The sequence below is a fragment of the Felis catus genome, chromosome A2, assembly GCF_018350175.1.
Source record: "Felis catus isolate Fca126 chromosome A2, F.catus_Fca126_mat1.0, whole genome shotgun sequence".
NCBI lineage: Eukaryota > Metazoa > Chordata > Mammalia > Carnivora > Felidae > Felis > Felis catus.
This window is the reverse complement of record NC_058369.1, coordinates 96,925,449-96,950,509: the sequence shown is the minus strand read 5'-3', so window position 1 is coordinate 96,950,509 and position 25,061 is coordinate 96,925,449. Positions and strand designations below refer to the sequence as shown.

The window sequence follows — 25,061 nt, the reverse complement described above, 5'->3', positions numbered from 1 at the left end:
AGTCCATTTTAAGACATGTTTTAATTTAGCTAAAGACTACTATATATGTATCAACAAGCCCCTGAGGATAAAAGTTTTTCTTTACTGGGGCGCTTGGGTGACTCGGTCGGTTAAGTAGGTGTCCGACTCTCAGTTTCGGCTTAGGTCATGATCTCACAGTTTCATGAGTTAGATCCCCACATCGGGCTCTGCGCTGGCAATGCAGAGCCGGCTCGGGATTCTCTCTCTCTCCCTCTCTCTCTGCCCCTCCCCTACTCATGCTGTCTCTATCTTACTCAAAATAAATAAACTTTAAAAAAATTTTAAAAACTTTTTCTTGATAAACTTTAGGTTCCCTCTATGTCTTTGCAGTGTTTCCTTTAGCTACTCTCACTGAATGCAAACCACCAAAGGGCAGCAGGAAGTACAAAGATCTGTCATAGAAATTCAGTCAGAGATTGGGAAAATACAAATAGGGATTACTTATGGATAGAGATTATCTGGATATCTCCCAGACACATTCTGAATTCACTGAACTTGTCTCCATGATTCTCAGTTATCATCCCATCTACATCCCCAAATCAAATCACATGCATTAAGATCACTTCTTTGGCGTTCCTAATTAAATGTATGATCGGCTAAGTCTTATTTCATGGACCATAATTTCTTTACATGTATAATTTTTAAAAAATGAATTGGCAAAGTGAATCATATGCAAGTTTCTTTAATAAAGAAAGGACCATTCTTTCTTCAATAAAGCAGGTTGCAAAATGTTGGCTTCTTCTGAAATATTAAATTGCCACATTGAAATTGACTTTGACACCATAATTTTAGACAAAAATCCCTTAGATCAGGGCCTTGAATGTTAGCTGTTAGGGTCATGGTGGGAAACAACTGCTATAATGAAGACTATCTGCATCATCATGGCTGACATCGAGGGTTCCAGCTTGGCTGACCATCCCTGATGTCATTAATCCCACTTAATCTGTTTTTCAAGGGAATCCAGCTAATTTTACAGAAACTTTTGAACTGCTTACACAGCCATGCAATGCAAAAAAGATAATTTCCTAGGCACTCAAATTTCAGGGAAATGGATCCTTAAATAATTTAATAGGAAGAAAAAGAAAGCTTTGTAATGATTAAATTATATTTGATAGTACTTTTCTCTGTTAGTAAATATATGCTACTGGAATTGGAAAAACAGGAGCAGGCTTGCCCCTTGTAAGATTCTCAGTGAAATATATTTGTGTGGAATCTCAGAAATGGTGAGAGGATTGGGAAACATGTATAAATAAAGGGGATACATAAGAGTAGCTTCCACTCAGGCATTCTCTGTAGTACATAATGGCTCATAAGAGCAAAAAGTGCATCTGACTCATATATTTAATGAGTGAATTTATAACTAAGTGCTCTCTGCCTCATTCCACTTCACCTCCATTTCTGTAAACACAAACATACAGAGACACATGTATAATGAACACCAAGGTTATGCAGAGGGGAAGAAAGTGGACAACTCCAGGGCTGGTGAGCACTGGCACAACAGAGTCTGCGGTTAACAGTGAGCAAATGTTCTGATCAGTGGATGTTTAAGTGGCAGCCATTGTTACGCATTTTGAATAACACCACAGGATAGATATTCCTTTATATAACCCACTTTATTCAGGCCTAAACATCTTCTACCCTAATATATCCTTGAAACCAGAACCAAACAGAATTCCTGAAGGTGATTAAGAGAAACCAAACTGATCAAGAGGATGATTGTGGTTGTTGTTTACTTCTATCCCAGCGAGACTAGGCCTTACAGGCTTCATGGGCAGAAGGTTAAAACCAACAAGGGAAAACCTTTGGTGTGAGGCAAGGTAGTAGTTTCGAGCACACACTAGTCTGGGAATATGATAAGGGTTTAACTAGACCTTTTCCACTAACCTTCTTTCAGTAGGTTTTCATGAGCTCACCTGTACAATGAGAGGTTTGGAAAATTTAAATTCTAGAATCTCTTTCAGTTCTAGCATCCAATGAAATCAGGTTTATCTTTTTCTGAAAGAAGATTTGGTCAAAAGTGTGTGTATAAGGGCCCAATAATGTGTATGTAAGGACTAAATCATAAACCCACAAGTTCGAATTCCTATTGGTATTTATAGAATAGTTTGATGTGTGTACGACATTGAATTCTACATAAATTTTTTTTAATGTTTTATTTATTTTTAAGACAGAGAGAGCACGAGCAGGGGAGGGGCAGAGAGAGAGGGAGACACAGAATCTGAAGCAGGCTCCAGGCTCTGAGCTGTGAGCACAGAGCCCAACGTGGGGCTTGAACTCACAAACTGTGAGATCATGGCCTAAGCCGAAGTCAGACGCTTAACCAGCTGAGCCACCCAGGCGCCCCAGATTCTATATAAATATTTTAAAGTTTGACTTAAAAGAGTTTGTAATTTGAATTGACCAGTGCAGTGCCTCTCAGGATGTCTCCTGGATAAGAGAGGATACTTTTCATATATCAGTAGTTGTGAAAATGCACTTTCAAAACAAAGCACCAACATATTTTTTTAATTGACTATATTCCCCATGCTGTAATAGCACCAATATACTTAACTCAGTCATCTATTCAGGTGAGTTGCAGTAATCCAGACAAGTTGTGGCAAAGTCCTGTCATTTCTATTCCAATATAATAAAGAAATGCTAGTAAGTCTTCTGCTAATAAAGAAAGAGCAACACACCTTTCATTCACTGAAATTAGTGGAAGTCAACTAATAGCTAAGCTTGCCTGTTCAGTCCTAGAGTGTTAATTGCACATTATTATTGGTAAATGTAATTAGTAACAAGAGCTAACTTAAATGAATTTAGTTAAATGATGCAGGACTTCTCAGAACCTTTAGTATCCTAACATCAACCTAATGCTTTTTCCAGAAAAGAGCACATAATATTCCACATTTCTCCAACTTTGTCCTAGTGAATTACTCTTTCCCTTTTTCATTATTAAATGAGTGGTCATAGGTATCATATTTTGGAGAACACAAAGTGGAAAATGCTGTTTTTGTTTATTTTCTATTGGAGGGTCAAATAGACCCAATATGTATCTAATTACTACGCTTTCTCTTTCTTCAAAATATATTTTTTATATTTTGTTGTAGCTCAACTTAGAGCCACTGTTGGAGTGAGAAGAACCCTTAATTATAGCTCTATTTTCTAATTTATAGATAATGAAATTTATGTCCAGACAGGTGCAGTAACATGCTTAAGAGTCACATGATGAGTTTGAGGTTATTCTAGGATTAGACTATGGATTCCTTATTCCTTAGCCCAAGATCTTTTTTCCATTACACTGTACTGACTTCTCTTCCCATATTCACCATAAGTGATCTCACAGAACCCATAAGACTATAAGGTTATGAGCTTATACAGAAGCAGTGAATATATTAATTACAACCAGGTGCATTTTAGGTTCTCCATATAGAAGACCCTGCTGACGACTCCAATTTCATTTGTCCAAAGCTGAGTTTATTCCTTTCATGTCAGATGGCAGTACATAGGTAACGACCAAGAACATGAACTTCACAATCAGCCCAATTAGAGTTTCCTCAATACATTTAATGATTCCCACATCCTTGTCTTTGCTCATGCTGACGCTTTAGACTGGACTGTTTTTCTTCCAACTTCTCACATATTGAAGTTAAACTTTATCTTGAGATGGTATTAAGACACACATAATAAGTGCATGATGTGTTTTTAACTAAGTTGATTTGAACCAGTCAGTTCTTATCTCTCCTTTCTCTATCATGACTGCCATTGGAGATCCAGTACCATGAGGTCACAATGCCATTTCCTCAAATTAGTCTTAATTAACCAAATCCTGCCTGATTATTCATTAATAATATCCATTTGAGTAATGGCACACTTTTGAACTACACGTGATTTTGAACCATTTCTCCAAGATTTCCCACTGATTAATGTTGCCTAGCCAACTGCTTAGAGGCAATCTATCTTTTTCATTCAATATATGCTTATTGAACACTTATTATGTCAGATCATTGACAAGAGTCAAAGATAAAGTCATTTTTTTTCAATGTGACATCACTTTTATTCTGCTTCCCTGCTCATCTAGATGCTTTTGCATGATGTGCCAACTAGTTTACCAAAAACAGCCCCACTGCAGAGAGTGCCAGTTTTTACTACCTAAACTTGGAGCTTAGAGTTAGATGAGCACTTTAAACTCATGATGAAGGCAAGAAGTCAGTCTGTTTTGCTGAATATGTCAACATAAATAATGACATGAAGGAATGACATAATGACAACACTATGTCTTGGCAAGCTGCCTAGAGTAATGAAGAATGATTTTCTAGTAGGTCACATAATAAAGGAGTTATCCAAACAGAAGGCATTGCTGAGGCAACAAACCAGTATACCCTGTGGTTTCACAAAATTTATTTACCTGTTCACTTGGACTATATCTACATAAACATATTAGATAGATCTTTTTTCAAAAGGAATGTCAAATTTCAAATTTGAAACAGATTCTAGGCCTTGGGTGACAAAAGGCTACAGCTATTTTGAGATAAGCAGTGCCTGTCTCTTCTCTTTCCTGCTGTATGCCTATACCCTCATACTACTTGTTCTCATAGCCAGGGTATTAGAGGAGAGGTTCTTAACAAATAATGCTCCAAAGGAGCAACTGCCTCTGAGATGCCTTTTATAGCTTTGGGCTTTGTACCAAGTCTGGGGAATATTTAAGACCTCAGAAATTCCACTTTTGCTCCATGGAGAAGAAAAAAAGAAAATTTTAAGTAAAAGGGCAGCTCTTTCTCATGACTTGCAAACTTAATAGACTATGGTGGGTTAGAAATTGCCATTGAGCCAAAAGAGCATTTTCAAAGTATATGCTGTAGATGGGTTAATAATTGTTATTGCCAAAAACATTTTTTTCATAGTCAAATGAGTTTGGAGAATGAAGACTGAAAGTCAGACTAGTGTTTTTGGTACAAGAAAATTAGGTACTTTAAAGTGCTAATGTCTATGGTAGATCTCTAAGAATAATATAGGAAATGCTTAATTTCCCTAAACATTTTTGGCCATGGAAACTTTATTTTATGCTGCTTCTCATGGGATTACTGCTATTCTATGGAATACACTTTTGGAAATGCTGATCTATGAGAATAGACACATTATTTTCAGACAGTGACATTTCATATTCTTTCCACAAAAAAATAAATAAAAATATAAAAAATAAATAAAAATAAAAAAAACTTTACATGTCAAGGAAATTTGTTCTCCTTAAATGAAGATTATTCAATCACCATCATTGAATTAGTGATTTAGACTCTGTGTATTAATAGAAGTGGTTTCCACTGACCAACTCATCCCTGCAACAAAGGAATACAGTCTTCTAGAGAAGAGATTAGTGTTGAGTGTTCATTTGTGGATTCAAAGTAGTGCAGATTGTATTGTCTCACCCATTAATTGAACCAGTGTCCAGGGTTATTTCATTTACATGTTCTAAGTCCAGCTCCACAATCAAGCTTTTAGACTCCACATTCATCTGGTTTATATATGGGGCTCCCACAAGAGCTTTTGTTAAAAAAAAAAAAAGTGGTTAAAAGACATGTTGGAAACCATTATCCTAAGAAGACTGCTGGACAGATCCAGTGGAATCCATAAGCTTCGCATATGAGAGCGTGTTCTTCTCCTAGTCAAGGAGGATTGGCTAAGGAGTCTTTCTATAGACAGGAAACTGACATAGAGATGAAGCTCCTTGCCCAAAACAAAAGAAATAATCAAAGTAAAATTAGGGCCCGCTGGGTGGCTCAGTTGGTTAAACAGCTCTTAGTTTCGGCTCAGATCATGATCTCACAGTTTGTGAGATCAAGCCCTGCTTGGGATTCTGTCTCTCCCTCTCTCTCTGCCTCTACCCTGCATTCTCTCTCTCTCTTTAAATCACTAAAGAAATATTAGGGGCGCCTGGGTGACTCAGTCGGTTAAGCTTCCTATTTCATCTCAGGTCATGATCTCACCGTTCGTGAGTTTGAGCCCTGTGTCGGGCTCTGTGCTGACAGCTCAGCGCCTGAAGCCTGCTTCAGATTCTGTGTCTCCCTCTCTCTCTGCCCCTCCCCCGCTCACACTCTGTCTCTCTGTCTCTGAAAAATAAATAAAACATTAAAAAAAATCTTTTTAAAAGAAACATTAAAAAAAAATAAAAGCAGAAATTAGAATCTCTTGGTTCTCCAACTAGGGCTCTTTGGGGAGATAATAATGCTTCCTACCTTACCAAAATCTGGTAAAATTTCATCCCTTAAACTAAGTAACCAACATTTACTGAGCACTTACAATGTTACTGACTCCTTTCTAGGTTCTTGGGTTACAAAAATGAGTAAAGCCCTTGCTGTACAGAAGGAATAGGGAAAACATTAAGAAGTAAACAAATCAATAATCTAATGTCAAAGTTAAGCTTTGTTCTGGTTTTCTCTGAGTCATCTCCCAGGTATACCAGATCACAGGTTACCTGTCTGATCACAGGTTACCTGTCTCATCTGTACCCATTCCAAATTAAACGTTTCCAAGTTGCATTTTTGTCTCCATTAGCTGCTGTTTGCCTGATTTTGTCTTTTCCTGTTTGGGTGCAGGTTTAACTCTCTACGCCTTAGGTCAAAACTGTTTTCCTCACGGTCATTGAATTCTGAATCCTGCCTTTTGGAAATTCCACATTAGTCTTTCCCTAGATTCCACCCTGCAATCTATCCATCCTTTAATCATCTATTCAACTAAGCTATAGACTTGGGTTTTCCACGTCCATCATTCTTTTTAACTCCTCTTCATTCTCTCTCTCTCTCTCTCTCTCTCTCTCTCTCTCTCTCTCTCTTCCCTTGGAAGAATCTCAGCAAAGGTGAATTACTTCATTTTTTACTCTGATTCTGCTCTTCTTTGCCATGTTTTTCTCCCTTAAATTCATAAATCCCTGTCTTTCTTCACAACTCTACTTATATGTTATTTCTCTCCTCTTCACACATCATCATGAAATACTTCTCTCAAAGAGAGGCATATCTGCAAAGTACTGTTTAACCTTGAACAATTACAAGTGATCTTTCCTGACTAGAGGCAGATTCGGTACAGTCCAGATCTGCTATAAAGTTGCACATGAGAAATTTGTTATAGTCCACAATAATGCAAGAGTATTTAAAATTATAGACATGTCCAATTAATAGGAGAAAGGAAAGGACTTTGTTTCTTGGCTAAACCCCTCTGTCATTTCCGAACATTCACTCTCAGATCCATGTCCTTACTATTTTCGTTCGCTTTAGTTGGTCGTGGGACAATTGTAAAAGCAGTGTGTGGGGCTTTGAAACCATGGGGCTCCGCTTTCCTACAGCAAAATGTGCAGCCTCATTCACCTTCCGGGGGACAGTTCTCCCACAGCCTCTAATGCTCCTCATGGTAATGATACTGTTGAGTGAAAACCTAGCAACTTATACTTTATAACATATCAGATGACATCAAATATATGACATGGATAGAACAAGCCAATTAACTGCCTAATCACCCCATATTCACCTTCATAGAGAAGCTGGCTTCTCACTGTGCGTAGCTCTCACATTTAGAATTAATGAGTAGGACTTTCATCTGAAGAAGAGATCTGACTTTTAATTCTGGCACTCACACATCTTTTCTCTCAGAGGCCAAATCATAGGGCTACCATTAATAGCAGACTTTAAAAAATCAATGTACGTCTGTGATTTCCTTCTTAAAAAAAAAAAGCAGGATCTAGTTAAGCAAAGCTGCGTTAATTTCATGAGTACACACAGTACATTTCAAAAGTCCTGCCTTTCAGCCCAGGAAATAAGACTCATCCAAGATTCTGGTAGTAATATTTTTAATTAAAGGAGAATACAAATCAAAAGTTCTTTTTCTTTCACCTACTTCCCCTTCCTGAATTTCTTCATTATCTAACTTTGTATCCAAGCTAGCAATCTGAGAGACAACTTTAGTTTCTTCTTCTTTATTTCTCAGCACAATCATATTGGTGCTTCTTGCTATAATAGGGCCATATATTTTAGTCCTAGTTGAGGGTTTTATTCGTTTACTTAAAGTTTGTAGGGTATCACTGAAAGAAGATACAATTACACTCATTTTAATATAGACAATGGGTTGGAGAGATCAAGACTTAAAGTAGGGAAACATCCTGAGGCTGTTTTGGGGTCCTGATGAGAAAGACAGAGTCCTGTACTAAGGCAGTGGAGAAGGGTGGACATGTCTGAAAAGATACCAAACACAGATAGAATTGGAGTCCTGGAGACTAGATGTTGGGTACGAGGAAGTGCGCAGAATCAAGGATGATTTGGGTTTCTCCTTTGGACAATTCATGGATAATTATGCAAGTCACTGACACGGGAATGCAAGGAATTGGAGAGGGAAAATGATATACAGTATTCAGATTTGTTACTGTGGTCATGTAGAGAAGATGCAGTTTTTAAAAATCACAGAGTTCTGGGGCGCCTGGGTGGCGCAGTCGGTTGAGCGTCCGACTTCAGCCAGGTCACGATCTCGCGGTCCTTGAGTTCGAGCCCCGTGTCAGGCTCTGGGCTGATGGCTCAGAGCCTGGAGCCTGTTTCCGATTCTGTGTCTCCCTCTCTCTCTGCCCCTCCCCCCTTCATGCTCTGTCTCTCTCTGTCCCAAAAATAAATAAACGTTGAAAAAAAAAAAATCACAGAGTTCTATGCTTCCTTTGATTCATTGGACCACTAACCCCCATCATTATCAATAATAATAATAATCATGTGTAAGTGATTATGTGAAGTGTGAGAGATAAAGATAGCTAAAACGTAATTCTTATATGAAAGGGGTTTAGCATCAGGCAAGGTTGTCAGGTTACGTATCTACCTAGATGAAAACGTATAGCTGGCATATAAAGTGCCGAAAGGACGGTTTGGGTAATAAATTTCCTAGGGACTCAGACCCTAATTTTCTAGCTGTATTTTCACTTCCTGAGGAACTCCAAGCTCCAGCTAAATTAAACTATTGGATTCCTTATTCTTCAGCTACCCCTAAATTTGCCTATCTTCATATCTTGTTTTCATCTGCTTTCACTGCCTATAGGTCTTGCTTTTCAAAATCCTTTTTAGTCAAAATACAAATCCTGCCCTGGTTCCCCTATTCAAAAGCTCTCCCTTTTATGAAGCTCTGTATTTGTACCATTTTTTGATAATTTTACCCATTTTGTGTTATAGTTGTGTTAGCACACGTCTTGTATCATTCATACCTAGTGTATTGCACAGACACCCCAATGCTCAGTTTCTTGTAATGGGACCATGTCTCATCCAGCTCACCCATGTGTGTTTTTAATTTACTAGTGGACTTGAGGTAAACCACAAGCCATAAATAATAATCCGCATATAGGATGACACTTGAAAATTATACTTTACATTCTCAGTTTCCTGTAGTACTGATATGTAAATGGAATACAACTTTTGCTCTTTGGGGAGCAAGTGTATTAGGTAGACAGTGCAGATACTAACATACCTAGCAGAATACGTAAGTGTAAGATATATGATGTGATCATAGCCACTCACCCCTAGGTGAAATACAGTTTTCATGCAAATCCCACTGATGAAAAATATACATATATACTTTTTTGCTCTTTTATTATCTTTCCTTGTGTAAAATTATCTGCAGTCATGAAAAACCGATATTTGTGACAGCAGCATGTTTCTGACGATTACATGCTTTTGGGTAGGAATGGTGAGCTGTTAGGTGACATACTCAATCCTTGCTGTGGAAGAAATTTATTTTTAATAGCAACTTGAAGCTTGTAGGAAATTTTGTAGGAAAGAAAAATATTTTGACATATTCTATCCTTGCTATTGAAGAAATTTATTCTTAATAGCAACTGGAAGCTTGTAGAAAATTCTGTAGGAAAGGAAAATACTCAAGGCTCTAAATAAGACTGCTTAAATAAAAGTTGCCTTAAATTACCTAGGTGATCCTTTACAAATCATTGATTGTATTTGTTCATGTCTAATGAAGTGATTTCTTTCTGGACGTTTCCATTGAAATTTTCAACAGTTCTACTGACACCACATGTTAACTGAAGCCCACATTGATTGCTCTTGATTTCTCTGAATCCTATATTTTGATCCTGATATGTAAAGGTGGCTCTGGAATTTCTTAATAGGAGGACTTTAGACAACAACCAGACACCAGTCCTTCCTGGCTGAAAGGAAGGGCAATGGAACATGCAACTGCATTTGCATCACAAGCATATTGTTTACTTACATGAATTTATTTAGAATGTCTTGGGACATGATTCTCTCCGAGTCAAACTGAAAGACAAGAAAAAGAAATTGACTGTAGTCAGTATTAAACCTATATTAATGTAAATGTCTTTGTTACTTTTATATTTTTCTAGGACTTAGAAGATCATCTTCAAAAACCAAAAATGAAGTTCACACTGACCCGCCGGTGCTTGGTACTCTTCATCTTCCTAAATGTAAGTAAAACATTATTTAAGCCACGTTAATCAAGAATGCTGACACAGAGCACGTGATTGAGTAGACGCTCACACAGGGAGAGGTCTTGCCAAAACTACATTCCACAAGCCAAAACTATCATTTCCTTGATACTTTGTTAACAGATCCCCCCCCCCCCAACTTTCACAATTTAGATTTGTGTTATAGTTCACTGAAAAATGTGAGCTTTGTTTATAAAAATTTAGCGTTAACTTGAGACATCTCCACATTATCTTGGAAATTAACATCGAAGGCTAATAATGTCCTTCGATAAAATGTTTTTCATCTTAGACATGTGGATCTGAACCAGTTTCTAGGCTTCTGTCTTTTTCAAACATCTGAACTCTTTCAGTCTGGCTATTGATTTTAAATGCATTTCTCATAAAAAAAATTTTTTTTAAAAACTAAGAATCTTAGGTCTTAACATACCAATGTCATTCCATAACTCTTTCTCTAGCCTTGTAAATCATGCCCAATTTCTGTAATTTTATATTGGTTTTTCCTAAATGGTTAGCAAGTAGTCAGAACTGCAATTATCTTAGAAAATACTACCAGTGCCTGCCTATTTATTTGTGTTAACTTTGTTAACTCCCCATCACATCAACTTCCATAGCACATGAAAGAGAGATGAGTAAATTTTACATAAACAAATTGGGAGTTGTATTGATCCTTATCCTGGCCAATGAATTATACCTGGCAATAAAATTCAGTCAATAACTGATCCTATTATACTCAGGCAAACAAAACTAGTCCAGGGTTCCAGGATTTACATTGTTAATTAATGTGTCGTCATGGGCTTACAAGTTTGTATAAACTGTTTCTCTTAACATTATTCAGGAGAAAATATCACTAATATTCCATAAACATAAATCTTATTTTTAAGGAAATGTTTATTTTGTAATGTTATACATCAAATAAGTGGTTTATGGGTATGATTGTCAATGTAGTCCTTTTGCATCTACTTGGATATTAAGTATAGTCTATTTTATTATGTAAAAGTATCATGTTATAATCTTTAGATAAAATACAACATAATTTGCTAAAAGTAATCTGGTATTTGGAAATGCAGGTAACTTCATGCCATTGTAAATATAATAAAAACACTGGACCAAGAATATTGTAGAAATTATTAGCACATTTTATTTTGTCTGTAAATGCTCAAGCTTTATATGAGATTCTATAGCTACAGAAATATTGGTATATTCTATTCGTGATTGATATTGTTATTTTTATAGCTTAAATTAAATCCTATGTGATCAGTTGTATGTAAATATCTCTAAATAATTTTATTTTATAAAGCATATAATTATATTAAACATTGACAGAAGAAAAACTAAAGTAACTTTAACTAGATATAAGACAGTTTGAGTGTTTCCACCTTTTCTATTATAAAGACTACAGATAATTTGTGGTGTGCTAAAAAACTGAAGTACATCAATTCTATTCAAAACTTTTACAAAATTCAAAGATTAAAATAATTTCATATATTTGAGCCATGGGCAGAAATATTTTATGGTTTGTGGGCATCTCTTTACTAGTAAACTATACTGTACAGGGCACTAAAGTGGCTTTGTGCTCTCTTTCCTGTGATAAACAGAAATTTGCTTCTCTGTCTTGTATTTGGATCATATATTTGATTTGGAGGATTCTTCCATAAAAAAAAGTTTTGATATGTGAGTTTCCTTCTAAAACACGCATTGTGTTCCACACTGATACTCCTTCAAGAAAAGTAAATTATTTTAAAAAGTGGTACTGATTTTAATTACTATAAAATATTACTTTTTTATACATTATTGTGAAAAACCACTGCCAGTGTATTTGTTGAATTCTAACAACCTGATTTCTAAATGGTCTTTAAAGTTTGGGTCACCACATTTCATGAGCCTCAATTTACATCAATCAAAACCACCTACTCATTTCCTCTCCCTTATCTGTAATAGTGCAATTGGCTTAGAATAGTACTTGGCACATAGTGAGTTCTAAAAAAAAAAGGTAGTGATGATGATAATTATAGCAACAATGATGAAGACATAGAAAAACTAGATTCTTCTGAGAAGCATTCGTTGTTGGTAACTTATCTGTATTCCCCTATTTGCTTGGCATTTATCATTATGGAGCAGTTTTGTTGTTTAAATAATGCTTAAGTAGAAAAAACATAGGATACCAACCATCTGATCCTACCTGGAAGAACCAGGTTAACACTTTACAAAGCTCTGTTTTATCCTTTATTATTTTGAAAAGTATAAGTAACTGAAAACTACAAACAATTCCAACATGTACATTGTCAGTATTAAGGATGGTGATGTCAAAATCCTGCTCGTTATATCAAGTTGTGGATTCTGGAATCATGTTCCTTTTAGACAAATTCTGTCTGTGGAAATCAATAGGAATCTCTCCCTTCAGCACTGTAGCATGAGTTCCCATATTCATTACGTTTGAACCACTGCAGTGATGCACCATTTCTTAAAGCTCTACACAGAATGGTCCTGTAATTGTTTTGTCTCTGTGCTTCTAGAAACCAAGAAGTAGGAAGATTGTTTTACATCAAAGTAGGAATTGCTTGAGTACATGTCCACTCAAACCAGATTGCTTTCCACTGGACTCCATGATTAGTGTGCACCAAACCTCCTAGAATGTGAGCCCCATGGGGGCAGGGACCTTGCCAGTCTTGTTCACTGCTGAATCTCCAGTACCTAGAACAGTAACTGGCATGGGGGAAGCAAAGTATTTATTAACTGAAAGAACAACGGTGTTTCAGCTACGGACTGCAGGTATTGGTGGCAGCTTGGTGGTCGTATGTGTGGCGCCATTTACTTGAACCTTTAGGAGTGACATCACATATACGGCGGCTAAACTGCTGCATAGGACAACAATTAAGAGGTTGTATTTTGTTTTGCTTTGGGAGAATCATATAAGATGGCTTGTATGAAAAACTTTGAACATGAATCCTTATCCAGAACATCAATGTGCCCTTAATATCTCATCTCTATCTTCATTTGAGCATAAAATATTTATGTGCCAAAATGTATAATATAAACATAATACTTATGATAACTAAAATATTTTTAAGTGTTTCACATTGCTTGGTAGTCTTATCTAATCACCACTGCTTCTTTTTTGTCTCTATATTGCTGAAAATTATGCCACCTCACTAGCCATTTTTATTGGTACAAAATCACCAGCAAAACCTTTCTATGTTCATGAGCTTTATGAAGTTTGTATATGTATTATTTTTAAGCAGTAGTAATTCCATTATTAGAATTATATATATAATCGTTATCTGTCTATATCTTCATATCCATTATATATACATATATGACAGAATGCCTCAAATATATGTTATTTTCAGAAGAAAGTCACTGAAGCATTCAGTTACCACTGCAAACATTCTATAGTCATTGCTCACACACCAACCAGACAAGGAGTAGACTCAGATTACTATGTCTCATCTATGACAGAAGTTCTAATTTCTCATTCCTTCAGTGTTGAAACAATCTCTATGGAACCAGGCTCCAAACCAAGTTCACTGGAGTTTGTTTCAATATTGCAAGAATGGTAAGATTGATGCTCCTATCATCTACATGAAATACACATGCTCTTTCAGATGGTCATATCTACACTGTTATAGATGTTAAAACTTCATTAAAACAAATCATGCTGTAATTGAAAACACAAGTACCAGGCTTTCCTCTTGGTACCCTTGCACATAATGACTCCCCATGGCTTACAAGAATTTCCAACTAGTGCAGGAACATTTATTAATTGGTTGCCCAGTCCATTAAAGATAGAATTCAGAATGTTACTTTTGGAAAGAATGCCAAACTTAAACAGGATGCTCCCTAACATCTAAAACATCTAGTATAAATGACAGAAAATATTTATATCGGACATCAGATTCCAGCTTCTAATTTCATTTGAATATGGTGAGAAAATTACCCATAAATAAATAATATATCAATGACAATTCTCACATCAATTAAAGATTCTAAGAATAGAGCTACAAAGAATCTAAAATAGATGCATAAGGTTAACCTATAATTGATATCTCTTATTGTGGAGATACAATGATCTATTAAAGACCATGGTTATGTGATCTTTAGTCAGATTGTTAAAACACACACAGCCACATGCATTCATACAAATGTAGGCTAGTATAATCCACAACGAAGCCTTTAATGTGAAATCTATTAAAAATATGTATTTTTTACTCCCAAACCACATTCCAATTCCTGAAGGAATACTGAGCATTCAATTATTAATGATTCTTTACATTTCACAGTTCCTGGTGTCAGGAAATATTTTATGTTGATCTTTCTTGCTAGACTGTAAGCTCCATGAGGGCAGGATCTATGTTTATTTTACTCAGCACTAGCATAATGCTTGGCTGATAAAGTTCAATGACTATTTGCTGATTGGTTGATCTTAAAACCAGTAGGGAAGGATCATATGACAACAGAATGGTGTTCAACTATGTTGGTAAAGGATTTGTACATTTGAAATAATTTCTGTGAGTTCATTAATGTCTCTTTTTTTTCTGTCATACATTCAAGAAGCATTAAAATTAGAAACAATCCTAATATATAAAGAGTAGTATCAACTATACCAACAGTAAGTGTCCATCTAGAGTTATCACAGTATGTAATAAGTATTCACCCTCTTCTGTTTGCAAGCAATTTCTACTCAGATGCCTTGCTGGCACCTTCAAAACAAGAACAAAAGAGAACTTACATTCTTCCCCCTAGTAACTTCTCCCTTCTCAGGTATTCCCATTCTTGTCCATTATGTAGGTTAAAATACCTGAGCTATTTGACTATTACTGTTCTCCGGTCCTTATATTCAAATATATGTTTTATTATCTGAGAAAGTGCTGAGGGTTGTGCTTCCCTGTTCCCTCACTCAGTGCTCTAGTCCATGCCTTCAGCTTCCTGGCTCCCTCCCCAGCTCTGATCTGTGAACATCTAATGCCCACCACATGAATTTTACTAACATTTTCCTTTCACAGACTTCACTGGTCAAAAGCCTACAGTACATCTTTAATTTATTGTCATGTTTTAATGATATTAGCTAAAATGTATTGAGCCTTTCATTGCACTAGGCATTTTGTATTTGTTTTCTCAGGGCTCTATATTATCTTATTTTCCTTGATTCCATTTCTTACTAACCCCCAAATATGCTTCTCTCCAGGGACAATGGTTTCCTTACTGTGTCTCATACGTGCCATTTCCTACCTTTGGGACCTATACGCATTCCTTTCCCTTCATTCAGAAAGCCTTCCCTCTCCTGTCTGCCTATGTAGACACTGCATATACTCAAAGTCCAGTTGAAATTCTACCTTGTATCTGTAATGGTAACTGACTATTCTTGCACCATGCCCTCTGTACACTCTGAATTTTTATTGTATTATGCATTGTACAATTTAGCATCTAGTGACATGCTATCTGATAGGAAAGCATGCCGCATCCACACAATGACATACACTGGAAAACAGTGTGGTTACACTCCGAGTAGCCTGAGGTATACAGGTCAACTTAATAAAAATGAGTTTGTTTTAGAGACTGTGAGGAATAGAGAAAAGTATGCAACACTGTTTCTGGCATGAATACAGTTGGGGAAACTTCAATCTTAGAATAATTTAGACAGAATAAGGCCAAATAAAAAATGTATTTAACAGGTGTGATAGAAAGAGAGCAACTTCCTAACTTCAGAAGAAGAAACAGCCAGTGCAGGCTGAAGCTTGCAGTCTTCTCTGAACAAGTCTCTATGCAGAACATGGGTATAGAATCACAGATTCAAGCACCACCAAAAACATCATGGCCACAAAAGAAATTGAAATCTATATAAACATGACTTAGGATGATTTGTCAGTCTGTGATCATGACCAGTGACAGCCTGTACCAAAAGTGCAGAAGCACTAAGAGAAATATTTAAGATTTGCACTGATTTCCAGCAGTGAAAATAAATTATCCTGTGTAGGTCACCTGCTGAAGAAGCCTATTTAAAGATATTAAAGCCAATTATCCAATGCAGAGTATCTCAGAAGAACAGATTTTGTCTGTTCTGTGACTACCTGGAGTGAATTTTTGGCAGCGCACGTAATCTAAGCACAAATAAAAATCAGCTGAAAGAATCTAATATAAAAGTTTACTTATTGCACTAATATATCTATTTTTAATAACATGATTCATGAGTATTAGAAGTTCCAAAGAAGGCAAAGTTGATTTAATATTGGTATTTTTTGGAAATCAGGTTATTTGTTTTGTTTACCTCTAAACTTAACAGTGATAACAAAATTAAAACAATCTTATATGATAAAGAGGTGCATGAGTTTGAGTGGGGGCTATACATTTTCAGTAGTGAATGGAAAGAATGCATATATGAAATCTGTAGGTAGAATTTGTAGATGAAATATAAATACACTTTTCAGTTATGAAGAAAAATATTCCACTTGGAGACCATATATAATTGTTGCTCGTGGAAGGAAAATGTTTTCAAACTTTTTGACTGTCTCATTTATTTCTGTATACACCGGTTCCTGCTCTCTATAAGTGACTGATTTTTCTTTTTAATACAGCACCCAACCCCAATTCTTCCTGCCACTTCAAATGACACCTATCCTCCAAATATGAAGTCCGAGCCATTTCTCTACGTCCTAGGACGTAAGAAAATGACGGATGCGCAGTACAAATGCTATGACCGCATGCAGCAGTTACCCCCATACCAAGGAGAAGGTAAGAAGAAAGATGTATGCAAATATGTTTCAAACAACATTAAAGGTTTTTTGCTTCAGTGGGTAAATATGTGTTGACTAGTTTTAATATGCCAGCAATTTTAACGGTGGTTTTCAAACTATGGTATGCTTGTATATTTCATGCTGGACACATGCCTACTTTCTTTGCTCAAGTCCACCCAACTGGTTTTGGGCTAACATCTACACTTATGACAAAATTGCTACAATAACTCAGTATTCACACCTAGCAAGGAGGAACAATGCAGGATGAAGTGAGGGAGAAGAATTGGAAAATGATAGGAAGGGAATGGGAAAATGGTGGGCAGAGAATTTGCCTCAGGTGAATCCTGTCAAAATCCTGTCTTGTTTTGGGTTAATTAGGCAGTATCTTCCCTTAACTGTCAATTTGTTGGCAACTAGTGCTATTCCTTCTCCTTTTCTAGCCCTAGTTCCCAGAGAAATTAGAAAAAAGCTATCTCCTAGGCAGGCATTGTTTATCTGTCACCTTCTCTAGAATGCTCTATGTGACTGTTCAAATATTTTCAGGGCCAAGCCTATTCTCTTAGCCATAGAGAGCTATGTGATGGCCAAGCATTACGACATCCATTTCAGTTCTCTTCCCTGTCCCCTAAAACATTTGAAAAGACCCAACAAGATCTTGTACACCCTTGTATATTCTAAGATAACACCTCTTGGTGTGTGTGTTGGGGGTGAGGCGGAATATCAGTTAACTATATTCTATTACTACATATGGTTTGCCTTTAAATAGTTAAATTTCTACTTAATTTCTACTTCCTATTTTTAGAATATTTCTTTTAAACAGAACTCAAGACAGTAGAAAGATAGATACATGTTCTTCTTCGGTCTCCAGTAGTTTCAGTGTTTTTTAAGAAACTGAAAAGTCATTAGATGCAACTCTGCCCAAAGAAGAAATCATTTCTTCTGAAGCAAGTGAAACAATAGAAACACAACATTTATTTTCAGAGACCAAGCGAGAGCAGACTCCTTCATTCACTTCAGTCTTAACCATTTTGGGAGGCTGAACTTTTGTGCTATGATCATTCTTTTAAGATTTCTTTTCTTTTTTCTGTTTGTTTTTCTTTTTTTCTTTTCCTTCCTTCTTTTCTTTCTTTCCTTCTTTCCTTTTTTCCTCCTTCCTTCCTTTTTTTTTGTTCTTGGACTGCCTTCAAAGCCTGAGGCTTATTCTTTTGAATAGCTTTATAGAGGTCAATCTTTACATTTTAGGGTAGATTAAATTTTGAAAGCAGTGAGACACCACTAAGACCCAATGCTGATAAATACATAAACTACTCAAACTGAGCATTATTTTAGCTACTAACAAAGTGTGATTCTAAAATAATAAGACTAGATTTCTGTGTGACCTGTTAACTGTGTACAAATGCATCTCCCACAGGAATTTTGAACAATTGAATTTTAAACCCTTGGATTAAGAATAGAACTATTCGGGGCGCCTGGGTGGCGCAGTCGGTTAAGCGTCCGACTTCAGCCAGGTCACGATCTCGCGGTCCGTGAGTTCGAGCCCCGCGTCAGGCTCTGGGCTGATGGCTCAGATCCTGGAGCCTGTTTCCGATTCTGTGTCTCCCTCTCTCTCTGCCCCTCCCCCGTTCATGCTCTGTCTCTCTCTGTCCCAAAAATAAATAAACGTTGAAAAAAAAAATTAAAAAAAAAAAGAATAGAACTATTCAAGGCAACCCCTTTGAAGGTTAATGGCTAGTAGGATCCATATGTTACAAAAACATATAGTTTTTTCAAGGTAAGCCTCTGATCCAGGGGTGATACTGCATATACCTTTCACAAGATTTCTTTGCAGCATTTCTGGAGACATTTTCAAGGAAATATTTTAGAGGAAAGATTCCATACAGATGACATGTATGTCTTTTGAGGAACAAATGGAGAAAACCCTCTAAAAATGTAAACTCTATTAAGAGTTGGTAAAGTTAATATCTCTATTTTGTTGCTGTTGCTGTTCTTTTTAATATTTCCATATGCATGTCCAGAGCTCCAAAATAACCATCTATTAAATAGATAGATCCTGTTTAACACTGTCAAATCCCTGCTGATGATTCTGCAACTTTTTCCAAGTACAGTGTTAATTTCTTTCTGAATAATCAGGTCCGTATTGCAACCGTACCTGGGATGGATGGCTGTGCTGGGATGATACACCGGCTGGAGTACTGTCCCATCAGTACTGCCCAGATTATTTTCCAGACTTTGATCCATCAGGTAAAATATTTCTTTTTATTTTACATTTTGCTTCACTTTTAGAATTTTCATGGTTCTGAAAAGAAAATCAGATATAAAAGATATCTATCTAATCATACTCTGTGTGTTTCAGCATTTTCTGAAGAATTTTCTTACTTGAAATATTACCCAGTTGCACACATATTACAAGCTCTCCTTATTTTTTAAGTCGCATTACTGGTCAGTTGTGTACATTAGGTCTTAAATTCTAAATAAAAGTTAAATTTTTATATATTTTAAATATTTGTTATTAAATTTTAGTAAAATTTTAAATTAATTTTTTAAAACTGAAGTTTTACTTAAATGTGGTTGTTCTTAAGTTTTCAATTGTGTCACATTTAGCAACTTATGCAAATGCTTGGTCTAGAGTTCGGGTCTACTGGGCTGATATAGCATGCACAATGGAAATTTGATATAACACTGAAAGCTATATAGGGGCATCTGATGGCTCAGTTGGTTAAGTGTCCGAGTTTTGCTCAGGTCATGATCTCACGGTTCGTGAGTTCAAGCCCCATGTCAGGCTCTGTGCTGACAGCTCAGAGCCTGGAGCCTGCTTCAGATTCTGTGTCTCCTTCTCTCTTTGCCCCTCCCCTGCTCTCTCTCTCTCTCTGTCTCAAAAATAAATAAACATTAAAAAAATTTTTAAAAAGAGAGTTATATAAAACTGTCATGTCTAAAGGAAAATAAACCAGACGGTGGTAACTCTAGACATCTACTAGATTTCTGTTCCAACAGTAGATTATTAAAATATGTTCAGTAAATAAGACTAATGCTGTTATAATGGATCATACTAATACTCAGCTCCATGCCCTGCACAACATAAGCAGTCAATAAATGTGTGTTAAGTAAATGAGTGACACCAAATTCATTTTAGTTATAAAAGTAACACAGGAATACTTTTCACTGTCATTTTTAACTTTTCAAAACATTTTCATATATATTATCTCATTTTATACTCACACAATATTTGACACAAAATTGCAAGTGTACCAAGTCCCTAGAGCTCTTACCTAACCCTCTCTTTGTAAGTAAATGCAGGGGCACCTGGGTGGCTCAGTAGGTTAAGCATCTGACTTCAGCTCAGGTGATGATCTCACATTTGTGGGTTTGAGCCCCATGTCAGGCTCTGTGCTAAAAGCTCTGAGCCTGGAGTCTGCTTCAGATTCTGTGTCTCCCTCTCTCTTATATATATATAATACATATAAGTAAGTGCAACAGTCTTGGAAAAGCATTTGGGAAGCAATATTTCTAAGTCTCCATACAAACTTGTGCAGATTAAAGTACCTTTAGAACCTTCTAAGGAAGACATGTTTTTCCTTCAGGCCTTAATCTAGCCACACTGGTGTAACTGGAAGTTGGGTCAGGATGCTTAGGCAAGATAAAGGTCGAGGAGTACCAGCTACCAAGTGGAGTGAGAAGCCAGAGGGCTGACAAGATGTATCTCTGAACTGTCAGCTATCCAAATAAATTGGAGATCTGGAATCCAAGATGCTCTGGTAGTTAGTGGTCAGGAGCAGTGCAAGGAATGTGTGAAGAGATGTTTGAGTTTGTATAACAACCTCAATCCAGAGACTAGCTACGTGGGAATCAGGGGAATGGATTTGGGTAGGTGTTAGCAATGAGTGATTCTCAACTTAGCTAAGAACCTAGGAAACTTAAAAAAATCCTGATGCCTGGTACCACCCCAGATATTCTTAAATAATTAGTTTGGAGCATAACCTGGGCATGATCTTTTAAAGTTCTGCTTGTGATTAAATGTATAGCCAAGATGAAAATGTGTTAAATAATAAAGACAGTCCAGTTAAGAAAGTGGCTGGTACCAGGAAAGCTCAACCAATACACTAAGTAGCTGTGCCCATGGGAGGGAGAGCCCAGTATCCGACGAGACTGTACCAGAGGAGTAAAAAGCAGTAGCCACCTAGCTTCAGGGACTGCAGGTGTTGGGGCCAGAAAAATTCTGTTCCAAAACACTAGACAGAAAATCTGCCCTAACGAAATACTATATGGGATTAACATACTGAAAAGGGAGTATAAATCTTAGTTATAAAAGAGACCCATATGCTGAAACTAAGCTACAGACACACGATTTAAATCCCAGTTAACAGGTGAGGTTTGTGCCTGACAGCAGAGTGTGCCTGGGTGTGCCTGAGTCCCAGTCTGCTGACTGTGTTTAAGTGGCTCTAGGTGTTGAACTGGCTGGCTGGGAGTCAGGGCCCCAGGTAGTCAGTTCATTCCATCTCAAGCTCCTGATCCCTTTTAACAAGACGTGATATAACAGAACACAGTAATCCCTCCACACCTCACAGTGCCGATTTTCCTCAGTGTCCTTTTGGGAGTGGTTCAGTGGAAGAGAGTTGGAATATTCAGTGAGTGGAAGGGAATGGCAAGGTCCTGACAGGAAGGATCTTCATTGAACTAGCATTTTGAAGGGAGGAATCAGTGTTTGTTTCATGCTTAAGAGATTATGTATGAAAAAAACAACCTTAACTTTCAAATTTTTCCAAGAGTTGTTTGGTCAGAGTTTCTACCACCTTTTGGGATCAACCAGCCCATCTGTTTCCCTTTACTCACTGATAAAGAATGGCAAGAGGTTACTGCTGCACGGACCGAAAGTGAGATCATCAGTTAAGATAGAAACAATAGTCAAATGGTAAAATCTAGTCAAGAAAGTCTCTGGAATCCAGATTAGAGCAGAGAAATTAGTCTGTCCCTGTATCAATGTTTGAGAGATGCTTTTCGTGCATCTAGCAAGGATGAGATCCAAAGTTCCACCCCAGTAAGACAGAGAGAGTGAAAATGAGATTACAGGGGACTACTTTAAAAACCAGTTCAGGCCAGCCACTGCTGAAAATTCTCATTGTGGAAAGAGGAAGGGCTTAGTGCTGTGCCCCTGCTCAGCACTACATTCCTGTAAACTCTAACTAAATGCTATTTGATGATAATCTTTCCATCTTTTATTGACTCTTCCCAGTAAATGATGCTTCATTAATCTTGACTTGACAACTACATTAGAAGTAACTTGATTGGCACAAAGAGCTTTTCTGCAACTGAGACTACAAGGCCAGTTCCAAAGCAGCAATGGGCTCTTGCCAAAATGGCTCTACTTACTGACTAAAAGGCAAGTTTTTGGTCAGCAAAACAGGGATTTCCAGGCATAGATCCATCTTATCAGCCTGGTTTGTAGAAAGAACCCTCTCAACGGGGAGACAAATCCACTTCAAAAGAAAAACACATGTTAAAAATACCTATTTCACCAAACGTAAATTCTTTAGGATTTTACCATTGACCCAAAGCTACACCTTGATGATAAACAAAACAGTTTCATGAAATGACAGAGATTTCATTTTAGACAAAGTGCTTGGTAAAAGACAGGTCATGAGAGAGTGAATAACAGCACTGAAATTCAAAAGAGGCTGGTGGCCTGAAGGAATATGCTAGAATGTAAAAAGCAGATTTACAAGGAGGTGCTTAAGGCCCTGATTTTAATGTCACTCAGTCAACATTAATGGCACAGCGCCAAGATGGTCAACATGGTTTAGGACAATGATTCTCAACCCTGATACCCTTTGGAATTGGTGAGCTTTTTAAAAATGCTAATGCCTGGTTACCTCTCCAGTTAATCAAGTTTGAATCTCTGGAGATTGGAGCTGAGCATCTGTAAAACCTCCATATGAATCTAAAGTGAAATAAGCATGCTGCCCTCTTCATGGGGCAGTCCAAACTTAAAATATTTTAGGGAAATACCAGTATCACAGCACATGCAGAGTGGCTCCAGACTATGAAGGGACAGCAAACTGTGTAGTGTGAGTAAATAGGGATGTTTGGTTTGGAAAGGGAAGTTAGAGTAGACATATCCTTTCTTTGAATATTGAAAGACTTGCCAGGTGGGGAGGACAAGTTCTTATAGCTGTAACAGGTAGAACCAAGAAATGCTTAGATCCAGACTTTAGTGACATCAAAACAAAATAATATTTCCTACAGTCTTGTCCATGATTGGAATGGACTTCTTGAGGAGGAACACCCCTCCCTCCTCCATAGAATATATTTTGCCTTACATAGCTAAATAACATTGTTAAAACAGATTGTATTCATTTTGATAAAGTAATAAGCTAGTTTCTGACAATATAATAAAGATAAGATGCTGCATTGCAAGCCACTTTTCTAAAAATTGCAAGAAGCTTCAACAAATAGCATTAGCGAAATCATTGACCAATTGTCAATATCAATTTTTCTATGCTGATTAGTGCTAACCCTTTTTTGAAATATTGTTGGTATCCAGTGGTGATTCTTTTTTTTTTTTTTTGAATGTTTATTTATTTTTGAGAGAGTCAGCTCAGAGCCCAACACGGGGCTCAAACTCACAAACTGTGAGATCATGACCGGAGCAGAAGTTGGACACTTAACCAACTGAGCCACCCAGGCACCCCTCAGTGGTGATTCTTTATATAGTTTTTGTCCAATGGCTATCTCAGCAAATTTACAATTAAAAATTCTTCCATTTAACTTTCTAACAAATTTACATTAAGCAATGATGAGTCTCATAGGTTGCTTGAAAACATCTTTTGCTTGCAGAATGTGTTTTTTCATCCACTTGAAATAATTGTTAGAGTAGACATACAAACAAATCTACAATTTTAAGCTTGAATCTTGTTTAATTTGATAGCACCTGTTTCAGTTCTGTAATTAAAAATTTTTAATTTCCCTTAAAATCTGCCAAAGATAAAAGAATTCTCATACTAGCTCTTAGCATATTGATTGACTAACCATAACTACTGATAGAAAATTATTTTAAATATTATGAGATCTCAGTGATGTTTCAGACAAATAAGGTTTTTTTTTTTACATGAATTGTTTTCTTAGTATTTAAAACAATAACAGTTTCCTCCAAATATTAGTATGTGATTCAGACTCCCACATCCTGGGCTAAAAAAAAAAACCCCAAAAGTGATACAATAAAAGGTCTATCCACAGGTGGGACAGCTCTTTGCCTTTGCCAATGAAGAAAAATTCTTCAAAAATATTTTTCCCAGGAAATTATCAAAAATCAAAATTTTGTAAGGGTTCTAAATACACTGGTAAAACCTATTTGCATATTATACCAATTTGAGGTTGCTTTATGATATCTAAGGCAATAAGTGCATTGCAGAGATACTCTGGAGAACTAGAGGAAGTCAGAATAACTCAGATTAAATTTGGCAAGTGCATTCATTTCAATGTGCATTTGTTCATTATTTTCTATTTTATTTAACTCAATATAATTTTTTCTTCCATTTGTATAGCCAATCAGATTAGATTTAAAATACTATCTTACAGTCAACAAATTATTTATGATTCTTTGGGTCACTGAATGGAGTGTAGATAACTTGCCCACAAAACTATGAGCCTTAATATAGAGTTAACTAGCTGCACAATAGCTTTGGAATCAAGCAGACCAGACCTGGATTTGACCCCTGGCCTTCCTACTTGCTAGCCATAGATGGGGAATTTACTCAACCTATCTGAGCCTCAGTTTCCTCATATGTATAATGGGAAGACCAACACCCATCTTAAAGGGTCATTATTAACATTTAAGAAAATAATTCTGCAAAGTGCTTAGCACAGTG

The 25,061-nt window shown here is 36.6% G+C and overlaps 1 protein-coding gene across 1 annotated transcript in view; it reads left to right on the top strand.

Moving 5' to 3' along the window:
• CALCR (calcitonin receptor) overlaps positions 1-25,061 on the top strand; it is a 156,102-nt gene that overhangs the window by 84,229 nt on the left and 46,812 nt on the right. Inside the window, exons 2-4 of the mRNA XM_003982757.5 lie at positions 10,370-10,450; positions 17,041-17,197; positions 19,330-19,440. Coding sequence (XP_003982806.1) covers positions 10,400-10,450; positions 17,041-17,197; positions 19,330-19,440 — 319 coding nt within the window. The 5' untranslated portion in view covers positions 10,370-10,399. The remainder of the gene's footprint in view (positions 1-10,369; positions 10,451-17,040; positions 17,198-19,329; positions 19,441-25,061) is intronic.